At 37.4% G+C, this 14,920-nt stretch overlaps 1 protein-coding gene across 2 annotated transcripts in view; it reads right to left on the bottom strand.

The window, feature by feature from the left end:
* The window catches only part of Zc2hc1a (zinc finger, C2HC-type containing 1A), a 50,434-nt gene that overhangs the window by 21,916 nt on the left and 13,598 nt on the right, over nt 1-14,920 (bottom strand). For both annotated transcript variants that reach the window (XM_006530086.1, NM_173181.3), the window contains exons 3-7: nt 13,453-13,569; nt 7,666-7,807; nt 5,516-5,664; nt 3,804-3,903; nt 3,249-3,348 (exon numbers count right to left, since the gene is read on the bottom strand). In XM_006530086.1, the coding sequence (XP_006530149.1) occupies nt 3,249-3,348; nt 3,804-3,903; nt 5,516-5,664; nt 7,666-7,807; nt 13,453-13,569 (608 nt within the window). The remainder of the gene's footprint in view (nt 1-3,248; nt 3,349-3,803; nt 3,904-5,515; nt 5,665-7,665; nt 7,808-13,452; nt 13,570-14,920) is intronic.

Raw genomic sequence — 14,920 nt, 5'->3', positions numbered from 1 at the left:
TTAATTATCAAATGTAAGACTTTTTCCAAGTACAAACATTAAAATGTGATGATACCAATATATGATGCATAAGACTAGAATACATGAGTAAAGTGAACGATGCTAAATGCTATAAACAATGCTTGAAACAGCTGTAGGATCATGAAGTGCTAACATTTATCAAGCTCAGATGATTTTCAGTCCCTTCAATGTTACAACTAACCAAATACCTCAATATAAGTCAATGCATAACTGAAAAACATCACTGTCAGGCAAACTTTAAGAAAGTCTTTTACAGAACCACTTTTCTATGAGTCTGGTTTATAGATGAAATTTTTAACTTACTGATTAATTAGTTTTGCCATCATTCCATAAAAACACTAGACCTTTAGGTAGGGATTCTTTTTTTCCTTCAATTAGATCACCATGGTGTTTACACTTAAAGACAACAATAAAATGAATCGCTGCTCTAAAGACTCTAATACAGAAATGGTAGCTGGCACTCTGTAGATAGCTGTTGACTGCTTCTCGTAACAGGAGAATAGTAATCTCCAATCAATACTGTGATACAGAAAATATATTGACTAGAAGCAAACAATGACTCTGGTTCAAGGAGAAGGGCCTTCTATATAGACAATTGGAATCTGAACATATATGACTGCCAATTTAGTATGTTATGGGGCATCCTAAGTGTTAAATTTCATGGAATACTTGGAAAAGCAAATGTTCAAAATCTTTGCCTGTTAGTAAAACATATTTTCTCTTTGGGATCATATAAGTCAGGTTTTTGATCAGGCTTCTTAAATTAGTTATGAAAGTCTTTATAAACACAGTCACCAAGTGTCTTCAGAGAGACATACTCAAGGTTGCACACTTACTTAGTGGCACAGTAGAACACAAGTGCCCCACTGTCTACCTCCATAATAGGTGTGTTTCCACTCACCCCTGTGCTTGCTCTGTCTCGTGGGTGTGGTGTTTGCATAGATATGCATGTGGTTTTTGTTTTGATGGTGTTTTTTTTTTTTTGTTTTTTGGATGTGTGACCTGCATGTAGGAAGTTGGTATCAGGAATCATCCTTGTTCTTTATTCACTGAATCAGGTCTCTCAATCAAACCCTGAGTTAGTTGGTAAAGCTCATCTTGCTAGCCAGTTGAATCAGGTGACTCAGACAATACCTTTCAGGGCTGGAGACACAGGCAGACTGCTATGTCCACTCAGTGTTGCAAGGCTTCTAGGTCCCAGAACCCTCAACCTTGTGCTTGTACAGCAAGTACGTTAATTACTGAGCCATCTACCCAGTCCCAAAATTCTTTTTTGAAAAATCCTATCAGCCAGCTTTCTGTGCACAGTTTACTTAAAGTTTGTCATACCACTTACTCCAACCAAAGAGAAAACCATCAGTAAAAACAAGTATTAAAAAATACTGCTTCTAATTTATGATTAGCAATACCTAAAACACTAAAAGGACTATATCCTAACTAAAAACAATTCTCTTTGTTATGGTAAAAAGGTTTTGAGTTAGCTGTTGTGCCTATGCAATACTACATAGTGAGTTGACCAGTAGGAAAGAAAAAAAGAAATGAGTACTGTTTTTGTTAACCACCAGAAGATAAGTAAGGAAAGGCAGGTAACTCCTGGTACTTTGTCAGTATTCTGTTAGTTTTTTATTCTTTCTGTTCTGTGGTCTTGCTCATTTGTTTCTTTTGCTGATCCTGAGGACTGACCCTAAGGCCTTGAACATGCCACGCAATTATCCCACCACTGACCGACATAGTCATCCCATTAAACTTTGTGTGTGTATACAGATTTGTGATATGTGTGTGTATGTGTACACATATTGGTGTGTCTGAATGCAGGTGCATATGTGCCATGGGGCACATGTGACGGGAAGAGAACAGTGTGAGGAATCAGCCCTCATCTCTACCTTTTTGTTGGCACTGGTCTCTTGCTTGCTGCTATTAGATGAGGCTAGCAGGTCTGTGAGTTTCCAGAGATTCTGCTGTTCTGCCTCCCACAGCCCCAGCAGAAGGCTAGCATTCAGTTCCTGCACTATCATGCCTGATGTCACATGGGTCCTGGGGATTTGAGCACAGGTAGTCATGCTTACATGCCAAATGTGTTCTCCAAAGAGGCCTCTCCCCAGAGTCCAAGTCTTTGTATATCTTGGATTTCCTATGCTGTCTGAATTGAGTGGGGACAAAAGGCTAACCACAACTGACAAATATTCCTCTGTAAATTTTCTTCATGAAAGTAAGTGACTATGAGTCAAAGATAAAGTATTCTTGAAAATTATGTGTTATGTTTCCTTAACCAACTGCATATCTAAGAAAAGACAAAATCTTCTGTTTTTGTTTTCTTTATTGTCTTTGTAATTTTGTAATTTATTAACAGAGGAAAGTAAATCTCTGAAAATAAGTGTTTAGATAATAAAATGGCTAATTTTATCAAGTTTTCCAACATTATAATGGATTGTTGAAAGTAGAAGCTATTTCACTAAAAGCCATCTATATAGAATACAGCATAGGAAAACTACAATGATTAGTAAATAATAATTTACTGAAAATTCCATATATGCTGTCTACACAGAATATAACATAATTTTAGTTTACTTCAGACAATACAGGCATACTACAGAAATTTTTCTCATAGCAAAATCATTATAAAAACATTTATTTTTATGATTCTAAATAACTTTATATACACCTCTATGTACATTATTCCATCAAAACTATACATTTAGTAATTTTTATGCATTAGAATAAAAATATTTGACTATTTTCTAGTCAAGGAGATCTCACTCAGCACCCAACTTTTCCTAAAAGTTACATACCTTTAACTGCATATCTGAGTTCCTCTATGACTACAAAAGACTTAATTAAGTACACCAAAATAAAACTGTTCACACACACACATACACATACCACACAAACACACACACACACCACACAAGCACACACACACACACACACACAAACACACCACACCACACAAACACACACACACAAACACACACACACCACACACACACCACACACACACAAACACAAACACATACACACAAACACATACACACACACACACACAAACACATTAGGATCTTGATGAAGAGCAACTATACTTTTCTGAAACAGTTTTGCTAGGATTTTAAGTGTCAGTTAATGTCTCTTCAGCAGCAATCTTCCAGAAGAAACAAGCTAGCGAGGCAGAGCAAGGACAGACACAAAGCACTGCAGTGCGCACAGCACTGAGCGCTGCAGGACCGACTTACCCTGCCTGGGGGGCTGCTATCGCTCTATGAGAAGGAGATAAGGTCTGAGGTTTGTTTCCCAAAGGACTGTTAACTGAAGATGCTTTACCCGTGGGCACACCTTATAATAAAAAGGCAACAGTATTTTAAACAATATTATGAAAGAAAATTCATATAAAACAGAGTCTCTAACAAGGAAAATAGTTCCTTAGTACCTATAGTTATAAAATAGAGAATTTAAAACTATTAGTAAGGGATGCATCCAGTTCTCACCTTTTATAACATCTCACTTTAGTGGTTTCCTCTTTAAACTGTTAGTACCTGTCTTATTGGACAGTTTCAAGTACACATACAAAAAATGTGTGAAAGCATTGTGGCCTTCAAGTAATAAAGAAAGGACCTTGGCTGTAGATGCTATTCAAAGTTACTTCTATTTTACCCAGAAATAACTACTAAGCTAAATTTCTTATGTATAACTTTTTTAATAATCTAAAAAAACCACATTTGGCATATCCTTCTCAACTAACATGGTTTCCTTTGCTTGTCTGGTTAGTTGGTCACATGGAATCTCATTACCTACAATTGTTTTGCTAGTAGTACTTGGCTGTGGCAGTCGGGAGGATCCTGATGATGGAATTCCAGGAGGATTTGATTTTTTAAGCGGAGACGGCTTATACTAAAATAATGAAAATTAAAAAATAAAATTGAACATCATTTTGATATTAAGGGATACAAACTAGTAATTCAACCATAGTCCCTAATGCTTGCAGTGTATTTGGTTTGTTTCTCATGAAGAAAAGGCTGTAGAGATGATGATGATAGTTATGCAGCATTACGAACGAATTTAATAACACTGACATATACTTCAATCCAGGGAAGCAAAATATTTGTAAAAGTATAAAGTATTCTAGTACAGAAATCAAAACAAGTTTATTGTTGACAAAAATGTTTCCATAGACCAACTCTTCTATAAAATTCATAAATATCTGAGGAAACTCTGAAAAGAAGTTTACAGTTACATGAAAACCATTTTAAAAGCACTGAACATTAGAGTAGAAGAGAAGAAGCCCCATGGTTGCCCATCCGAGACTGTAGCAACTACCTGCTGCTAGCACACAAATCAGATTTCTAAATGAAAGTCAGCCACACTGATACCACTTAACTGAACATGGAATGTTTCCAGATAGATGGCATCAAAGCACCAGAAAGGCACTGAGTGCAGAGCCTGTCTTTGTAGTCATCACAAACGATAAAGTAGAGGAAGAACAGGCATGTGTCTGTGTGAAAGCTGAAGGCAGCAGCAAGAAAGGCCTAACGCTACTTCCCAAGAATAGCTATATTTCATGTATATGTTTAAATATTCAACCAACCTAGTGTGCTTTCGAAACAGCATAAAAAAAAAAGGAACTAAATAATTAGACTATACAAACTAGGGTCTAGAATGGAAAAAGCATATTTAAGCTGAAGAAAAGAAAGAAAACATGTAAGCAAAACTAAAATGCTTAAATTGAAGTGACTATTTTCTTATCAGATATAATACACTTAAAATCAGCAGGAATAAAAAGACATTTTAAAGGACAATAAAGGGCACTGTATATTACGGATTATAAATGCAGGCATCATTACAATCTAAGAAAATTTCCAAGTATGTGATATATAAGAGTCAAAATTAGCATGAGAAACAGAAAATACTATAATTAAAGTGAAAGATTTTTATCAAATTTCCTTCTGTAGTCATGAGAGAATAAAAAGAAAAGTCAGTAAGAGTCAGTGACTTCCATCTGGTATGTATGCATCTCACTCGGCACACAGCCACACAGTCCAGGGGCAATGAAGCACACACCAAAGGAAGACTGCATGCACAGCGACAGAACACACTTTAATAGCATAAACACTTTGGCAAATATATCCCTGCACTAAAATAGTATGAAAAATAAGCAGTAATATATCTACAACACTCTAATGATCTGAAAATAAATATGAATATTCATTTGAAATGAACTGAGTAAATATTAACAATTAGAATGCATTCTAAACTAAAATAATTATAAGATGTAATTAAAGCGATACTAAGAAAAGGAATAAAATACTTTTTAAATACATTAATTTGTACTATTTTTTCTCAACTTGTCACTTGAATTTTGTACCAAAGCCCTTAGAAATAACACACGCATTTTGACTGATTAGAAATCTATAGTTCAGTATTAGGAATAATAAACATAAAAATATGAATCTCAAACAGGCACATTCTCACAAATGTATAGAAATATGTCACGTTGTCCATTTACCTGTGGCCGAGAAGCTGGCTTTCCTTTAGAATCAGTAGAAAATTTGCCCTTATTACTAATACGTGCTGCCTGTTCTTTACAAAAGTTTATATGTCTGTCGGCTGCATTTTCATTGAATCTCCTCTGGCAATACGGACACTGGATGTAATCTAAAGCATAGCAAAGGGGAAACAAAGTCAGAGACAGAATACCGCTAACGGGCTGGAAGACTCTTTACGGTCAGGAGTTCAAGCTGAGAAATATACATAATGGCATCGGATAAGCATGAGGTCCAAGCCCACATAGCATCCAACGTGGCCGACCTAAACTTTGTAAGGCTTTTTAAGGAGAAGTCCAAGAACTCAGTATCTCAATCAATCTGAGAAAACTGATGAAACAATTAAATAAAAGTATCAGTAGAAAGGAAAACAACAAATATTTGTTTTCATTATGGACATAAATTTCATGGTATCTAAACAGTAAAAACATATTAAAATATAAACAGATACAGATTAAATTATAAAATCTTTTTAAAAATAAAATCAAGAAATAGGTAAGCAGACTACCAAGAAACTTATTTTCTAAAAGGAGGTTCCAAGAAATGGCAGAAGTAGCTTAAAAATCAAAACTTCATTGACATAATTCAAATTTCAGAAAAAAAAAATCCTACTTTTTAATGGAATAGTCTAAAGCACCCAAGAACAAAATGTATGGCAAGTCCAAAACCTTATAGAATTCCTACAGCCCAGGCTGCCCCGACAAACTGGCAACTTCCATTCCTAAAAGGGATATGGAAAGTACAGATCTTTGCAAGACCAAGGGCCTCTCCTCCCAGTGATGGCTGACTAGGCCATCTTCTGCTACATATGCAGCTAGAGACACGAGCTCCGGGGTACTGGTTAGTTCATATTGTTGTTCCTCCTATAGGGTTGCAGATCCCTTCAGCTCCTTGGGTACTTTCTCTAGCTCCTCCATTGGGGGCCCTGTGTTCCATCCAGTAGATGACTGTGAGCATCCACTTCTGTGTTTGCTAGGCCCTGGCATAGCCTCACAAGAGACAGCTATATCAGGGTCCTTTCAGCAAAATCTTGCTGGCATATGCAATAGTGTCTGGGTTTGGTGGCTGATTATAGGATGGATCCCAGGGTGGGGCAGTCTCTGCATGGTCCTTCCTTCCATCTCAGCTCCAAACTTTGTCTCTGTAACTCCTTCTATGGGTATTTTCATTGCCCATTTTTAAAAATAAAGGTTTTTGTTCTTGTTATTGTTTGGGATATAACTTTACCCACTCATTGACATATTATGTACAGCTCATGACAAGGAAAAGCTAAATAGTCCCATAAGTAGTCTTACCAATAGTCGATACCTAAAATTCTTACAACTTGGCCTTTTACTACAATAGCTGGCAAGTGTCTCCTCTAGAAGAAAATGCTTTAAATAATCACATACAGGTTTGCTAAAAAAATATTCCTTTTGAAGTAATTCCAATCTACAGCACCAATTCCGTTTCAATGTGGCTGGCTATTTACATTAAAATAACAACCTGTTAAGGACATTCTAGTAGCCAATAGCAAAATGTCAATCCTACTATTTTAAGTCTATCTTAGTATTTCATATGGATTTGCTATAATCTTTTTACTTTCATAATAATAAACAGTACAATTTCTGGTTTCCCAGTAGAAACTGTAGCAAAACATTGTTTTGAAAACATAATTTGGTAATTGGTTATACACAAGAGGTTCTAGATTAATTACATAGTTTAGAGATGTTCTAACTTTCTGTTCAGAGAAGATACTAAAGAACCAAGCAACATAACCATTTGAATCCTAATGAATGTATAAGAGCATAACTGAGTTTCTACATATCAATATTTTATAATCGAAAACATTAAGCTTATGTTTCAATAAAATCATTGTGATGAGAAGCAGTGTGTTTTTATGCTCCATAAAGCTGCATCTGTAGACCCAGATTCTTGGGTTATGACCATTACATTAATACAAAGTATTAATATAATACAAAGTATTAATACAATAAAGTGTTAATAAAATATATTAATACAATGATTATGTGTCATTAGGTTTCTTGATAAAAGATTATTTCATATCAACTTAAAAACTAGATTGCGCTCTCCTTTGCCCACATGGACATTCTGTGCACAGTGCTGTACACACCTGGGTCGTAAGAGGGCGGAGGAGGAGGAGGCAGCTTGCCGCCCTCCTTGAGAGCCTGGTCCAGGCCTTTCGCTGCTCTGATGGTGGCAATGAACTCCTCGTGCTTTCGTCTCCAATTGGATGGCTTCTTTGGTGGTTCTGGCTATAAAGGAGGAAAAAGTAACATCAAAGTATACTTTTTAATATAATGAAACAAAAGTTCAGGTAAAGACACATTGTTTTAAATGTTCTCTTAGCAGGAATCCACCAGTGATCTTGCCAAATTAAAAACTGGCACATTGTGTGCAACTTTTAAATAAAATTCTCCTCAAGGCTGATGCAGGTAAAGAGTCCTCTACAGGCACGTCTGTAGGTAACATCTGTGCTTGCACTTCAGACTCGCTTCTGTGATCCCGTCTGTGTATATGTTGCATGTACCGAATCGGAACGGTTTGAACTGCTGCAGAGGTGGAGACCAGTGCTGAGGGCTTCCCTGGGTTTTCTTTGATGAGTGAGACTGAAGACGCACTCACCTGCTCAGAAGCCATCTGGGTTTATTCTGGGAGCAGCCCATACTCCTAGGCAACCTCCTGCCTGACGTTTAGTCTTTCAGGAATGACTCTTCTAGGTAGTGAGGAAAGAATCCTTTTCTTGCACAATTCCTGTGGATCTTCAGTTATTTTAAAACTATTAACTAATTTACTATTTTCTATTGGGTTTTGGCTTTGTATTTTGAATTTTATTTCTATTTTATTCATTGTGTACTGCATGCATTTGGCATAGAATATAACATGAGTTCAGTTTGTTTAAAAGAAATTTAAAAAAAGGTCATGCCATTGTGTCTGTATGCTAACTCCCAACTCCACCCTACCCCAATACAGAGAGAAACAACCATCAGAAGTTAAGCAAATGAGTGTAAATCTATCCTTCATTTCCCCTTTCACTTCATTGCTTCGATGGTCCTTGTGTTAGCATTTTACATATTAAAACTTTATGGTATATGTGATATGTGACAGGATAATTTTAGTTTATGGCCACTGAAGTCTTAGTCTTATATGTGTACTTTTCTGTATCATCTCATAATTGGCTTGTCATTAAAAAACAAACTATTAATTTAACTAGAAAAATGGAACATTTCATTCGTAATAATTTAGGGGATCTAATCTTTCTTCATTTATGTTTTTTAGTATTCCAAATACTCTTCATAGAAGATTTGCACTTTGACTGCAAAATGTATTCATAAGTAACCTAACGTCTTGTGTTTTTCATCTATGTAAGATTTTTTATGACGTTTTAAGAAGTAATCTATTAAGTATATCAAACCTAACAATATTTATACATTTTCTATAAATGTTGCTTTTATTTCCTCAGGTGGAGGGATGAGATAAAATCTGTACCCAAGCAGTGTGAATATCTGGCTTGGGCTGAGCCCAGAGCTTTTCTTTCTCTCTTCTAACTATCCCTAGACCGAGGTCTGGAAGCTTCTAGACTCAGTACAATCTAATTTTCCAAGATTACTGATTCAATCTCACTTCTTTTGGTTTCTGTGTGAACTGCTCTGCTTAGCCTCATACTAACTTTGGTAATATGTTCTAATCTCTGGCTCATTTTTGTCTTCACCTGTGTCTACCTTATTCTCTCTGCCACCTGTTTTTGCAAAACTGTTACGCTAAAACTACTGAAACTACCACACACATACACCTCTCTCCCTGTGTTGCTCTAAAGTAGCCTCTCCTTTCTGTGCAGTTCTCAAGAGTTGGGCAGACCCTATGTCTGACTCATTCTGTCAAATCTTCCTCTGATTCATCACTTTGTCTGCTCCTCAGTTAGAGGTCACTTTCAGATATGGCTGTTTCCTTCTACAAATGAAACTTACCTTCATTGTGAGGGATTAAAGGTTTACACTAAGAGCATGTCTATGTTCTGGCAGATCATACTGTAATGCAGTGTGTGCCTGCATTCCAGCCAGATTACATAAACCTGGAAGGTCTTTGGATGTGATCCTTTGCCAGAGCAGTCATGTTACTGAATTAAAACGCCTCTATAATTTTCCCTTTTTTACTTTGTCTTACTGCCCATTATAATTTTTCAGTCGATTCCCTTGAGTGCTCCAGGTATGTCATAATTCCCAATATGCACACAGTGTTACTTTATTTCTTTAATCATACCAGCTGGCGTCTTATGTGCTAGATGTAACTGAATCCAGCCCCTGACTTGTAAGTCTACCATCTCTGTCATCTTCCCACTAAACATGATGCTGGCTTACATTAATTAGTCCTAACTACATTCTTAGTGTATTTATTTTTAAATTAAGAATATGCATTTAATCACCATCAAAAGACACTTATTTAAAAATACAAATCCAAAACTAAACAATAAGAACTAAAATCCTAATTGCCAGGCCTAGTCATAACATGCATGCAGGCCCAGACTGGTCATACAGCATGTGTGTAGGCCTAGTCTGGTCAAGTGTAGTTCTTTTTTTGTTGTTGTTTTGGTTTGGTTTGTTTTGTTTTGTTTGTTTGTTTGTTTGCTTTTGAGACAGGGTTTCTCTGGATATCCCTGGCTGTCCTGGAACTCACTTTGTAGACCAGGCTGGCCTGGAACTCAGAAATCCGCCTGCCTCTGCCTCCCGAGTGTTGGGATTAAAGGCGCGCGCCACCACACCCGGCTTCAAGTGTAGTTCTTACACCTCATCCAATAAGCTTCTTTTTATAACAGGTGGAGACTCTTAGACAGGTCCACACTGCAGAGACTACATGACTACAGTGGCCAACCTCAACTGATACAACTGTAAGCCAACCTGCTACACAAGGATCAAGGAAAAAAAAAATCACACAAAAGGGGACAGAGAGATTATAAAAGCCAGAAGAACAGAACACCTGGTATAAAATAGTGACCTCTAAACATGACAGGAAAATTGCACATATGAAATCTAAACAATATGCTTGCCTGGATAAGACTAGCATAATGGGAATACCAGCTGACATATGAAATATATGGGGAAAAGCCCTTGGTTAGGAGCTTCAGGTGGTCCACGGCTCCTGGGAAAGGAAGAATACATTTTCTCTAGGGATAATCTATTCCTGAATTACATACACAGTATATGTGCGCACACACACACACACACACACACACACACACACACACACATGTATGCACAACCCCAAGTATCATCCCTGGACACATGTACATATTAATAATGCTAAATGGACTCAATAGGTTGTACATACACATGTGTATGTGTGCATATGGTGTGCATATAATAAAGGAAGACAGGTGAGGGAGGCTGAACCAGGAGTGCTGTGTATACAGTGCTCATATATGAAGTTCTCAAACTCTCCTACTAATTAAAAGTAGCTATGATGGATAGTTCTTATATAAAAGATATAGAAAAAGTTCTTATGTTCCAGCTAACTGGTAATAACACTTATCTGTTCTGTAGTATTACTCATCTAATGACAAGGTGTGCTGGTCTTTTCTATGTGTTTTCCTTACAGACTGATCTTTGAATCAGTGACAGCTAACAGCGTTTCTATTATTTATCACTGAATGAAGATGGCTTTCCTGGTGTGTTGGATCATGGTCCATGAATGAACTATTTGAGCAGTTTCTGAGACCTTGTGAGAAAACTACAACTAAAAGGACAGAGTCTTGTAGTTTCTGTTCTTCTACAACTCTGGTTGTTCTGGGATGTAGCGTCCATGCAGGAATGGGTTTTACTTTAGATTACCTATCATCTTCCCGATGGTTACATAGATGATGACGTGAACCAGGGGTTCCCCTCCTGACACTACACAGCCTAAAGTAATATGACCTTTACCTGTGACTGTATACATATAAAGTAATATGACCTTTCCCTGTGACTGTATACATATAAAGTAATATGACCTTTCCCTGTGACTGTATACATATAAAGTAATATGACCTTTCCCTGTGACTAGATACAACTCAAAGTCAACTTTGCTCACATGACCTTGCTTAACCCTCAGAATATAAATTGTCTGGTGTCCTGAATAAAGTTGGCTATTGCATGAGGCTTTAATTGCCTCAGCTTCAGCTCTGCTCTCCCAGCTCATGCAGCCAACTAGAGTAGCAACACTGGAGGAGCTACTGGGAGACTGAGGGATGAGGAGAGGCAAAGGCCTGGGAGACTGCTAGGCTGCAGGGAACAGCTCTTAGCTTCTTCCTTGGGAGGAACAGACTATTTCTTATGAATCAGGCCCTGTGTGACCACAAGTGCCTGCCTCTTACACTTCTCTGGGAAATAGGAAACTACTAATGTGATCTCTGTTCAAACAACCACGTTTAAAAAACTACTAGTTAACCCTCTTCCCTTCAGGAAGGGTTCTGAGAATCTCTAGCACAGCTGTCTATCTCCACTCCTCACTTGTTCTACTTGGCTTTTGTTCAACTTTAGCCTGGCTCATTCCAGATCCTGGCAATACAAGCTTGCATATTTTATCTTGTGTCTCACATAGTTGTAGTGTAAGATACACATTCTTAAAAAACTCACCTTAGAGAGATTACCTTTAAGATGAAAAGACCCTCATGTATTATATGGTGTCAGATTCCTGGCCACAGAATCCCATAAACTTCCTACCTATTCACTTTGGGGTGGTTTAGCCTGGTTTTCAATGGCTTTAGGCCATTCTAATGTGTATCTGGTAGTCTGTTCATGGCATCTTGTCTTTAATTTTACCCAAACTAGAGTTTGTTCTATTGTTTAGGTGCTTGTAATTTTACAGTATTTCCTTAATACAAATAAATACATTAATAAGTATACTACAATGTCTTCTAATTGCTTTCCAAACTATAATATGTATGTGAATCATCCAAGGATCTTGTGAACAGTGTGTATGTGTGTGTGTGTGTGTATACACACACACACACACACACACACTGAATTAAAATCTGCTGTTCTTATTAAAACACTTAAACAAGACTTTTAAAAAATAGTAACATTTGAATATTATAGTCTTTTGTAACCTCCACAATAACCCCATAAGATACCGCTTCAATTAGCACTGTGAAGGAAAACAGAAGCATACACAGGCTAACTGACCTAATGAGCATACATTGTCACCTAAGCACATCAAAGTGTTGGCTTCTCATTCCTGTAGTCAGTCTCTGTACCACTGAGTCCATATTGTCTCAGATATTCTGCTACCTTGCCTATGGTTACTAACATAATCACATAAATGGCACCTAGTACGAAAAACTGCAAATACTTGTTTCTGTTCTTTAGTCAAGTCTCACCCTCTTTCCTGTAAGTATTCACAGACAGCAAAACAAAGTTAAATATCAGATTAGCCTAGCATCAAATAACTTTATCTAAGAAAGGGAACTATTGCACAAGGGCTGAGAACTGAACCTGATTCCTCTGAAAGAGTAGCAACTGCTGAGTAATCTCTCCAGAACCAACTTAAGTAAACAAAAAATAATACACTTTACTAAATTTATTTTTATCACTATATTCAAATTATCCTCCACCACCCCACCCCCCCACACACAAAAAAACAACAACATATGGCTAGTTTAAGGAAGCCACAAAAATATAAACAAGTTCACAGTGAAATTTTATACAGCTAGAATGGCCACCTGACACCAGAGTTTCTTGTATAGTTTTAAAGTTTCATTATTAGTGACATTTATACACATTTGTGTTTTTAATTAAAATAAAAATTATGTTCTTGATGATATTTATTCTGGATATGTAACACGGAATTTTGTTTACCTAGACTCATACTCATAATTGTTTCACAAAGTATAGTAACAGGAATTACAGTGCTTGGAAGCTAGAGTTACCCTGGGTTTGAGAGGTTTGACCGTGGGAATATCAGTCCCTTCAGCTCTCTGCCGGCTGGAATCAAAAGTCTTCCGCTTCTTAGTGGCAGTTTTCTGGCAAATAGGTCCATGTTTTTTCTGTTAAAAATCAAGAAACACAGTATAACATTTTCTTTTCTACAGAAGAGAAAATAGCAAAACTAAAATTTCAGTTCTGCTTAAACACCATATTAAAAAGACCCAGAGGAAAAGTTACATCTTTCCTTAATTAGATTAAGCTTCAAAACATGTACACTGCCCCTCCCACCCCCACCCCCACCCCCACCCCCACCCCCACCACCCCACACCTACCTTTCAGGAAATTATAGAGAAATATCTTTGGATTTTGTCAGGAATTATTTAAAATTCTAGTTTTCATCATTGCTAAGAAGAAGCAACAGTGAAATAACTCAGAGCCTTTAGTAAGAAGTCCTCACAAGTAAAGACACAGCCATGAGCAGTCATGTAAGAACAGAAGGACTCAGTCTTGGGTTACATATGTTACCCCACAGTACTTAGGTTATATAAGGTAACATAAAAGTGGATTAATACAACACTAACTCAGAGCAAGCAGAGTGGTCCAGCATATGTCCTTCCTATAAAACTATCCCTTTTCTCCTAGAACTCCAATTTTCCCTCCTACTCGAGCCTAAGCTTGTTTTCTTCAACTCTGACTTTTCCTGACGTATGTATGTAAGGGTCTGTATCTACAGATTGTTTTGTTAATCAATGCTAAATTATTTGTTCATTTTAAGCATGCACAGTTAAAATTATCTTAGCTAGTCTCCAAATAACCAGTTCTATAGAAGAAGACTCTCTGTCCAGTACAGAAAGTTTGCTGAGTGAGATGACATACTAAATACACCTATGCTCCTTTTACACTTCAGTAAACGCAAGGAAGCTGCACTGCTAAGTTTATCTTAAAGAAACAAAGAAACGAAGGGAGGGAGGGAGGGAGGGAGGAAGGAAGGAAGGAAGGAAGGAAGGAAGGAAGGAAGGAAGGAAGGAAGGAAGGAAAGGGGAAGGGGAAAGGGAAGAAGTGGAAGAGGAAGGGGAAGGGGAAGAAGAGGAAGGGGAAGGGGAAGAAGTGGAAGTGGAAGGGGAAGAAGGGGAAGGGGAAGGGAAAGGGAAAGGAGAGGAAAGAAAAAAGGAAAGAACTGGCTTACTTAGCACTGATGCCAATCCTGAACTCACTGTCCATTCCTATTACTTGCTTTATCTCAGGAAACACTGCACTACCAGTAGCTTTTAAAAGGTCTGAGCACGTGCTTGCATGTGTATAAGCATAGACTTTCAAGTATGTACGCGTGTCACATGCATGTCTAGTATCCACAGACATCAGACGAGAGTGTGGGATCCCTGGTAATGGTGGGTCATCATTAAGATAACATGTGGGTCCTGGAAAGAGAAGCTGGCTCTTCTGCAATGGTAACAAGGGCTTGTAACTGCC

Source organism: Mus musculus, chromosome 3, assembly GCF_000001635.26.
Source record: "Mus musculus strain C57BL/6J chromosome 3, GRCm38.p6 C57BL/6J".
Taxonomy (NCBI): Eukaryota; Metazoa; Chordata; class Mammalia; order Rodentia; family Muridae; genus Mus; species Mus musculus.
Note: the sequence above shows the minus strand (reverse complement) of the source record. Positions and strands in the feature narration are given on the sequence as shown.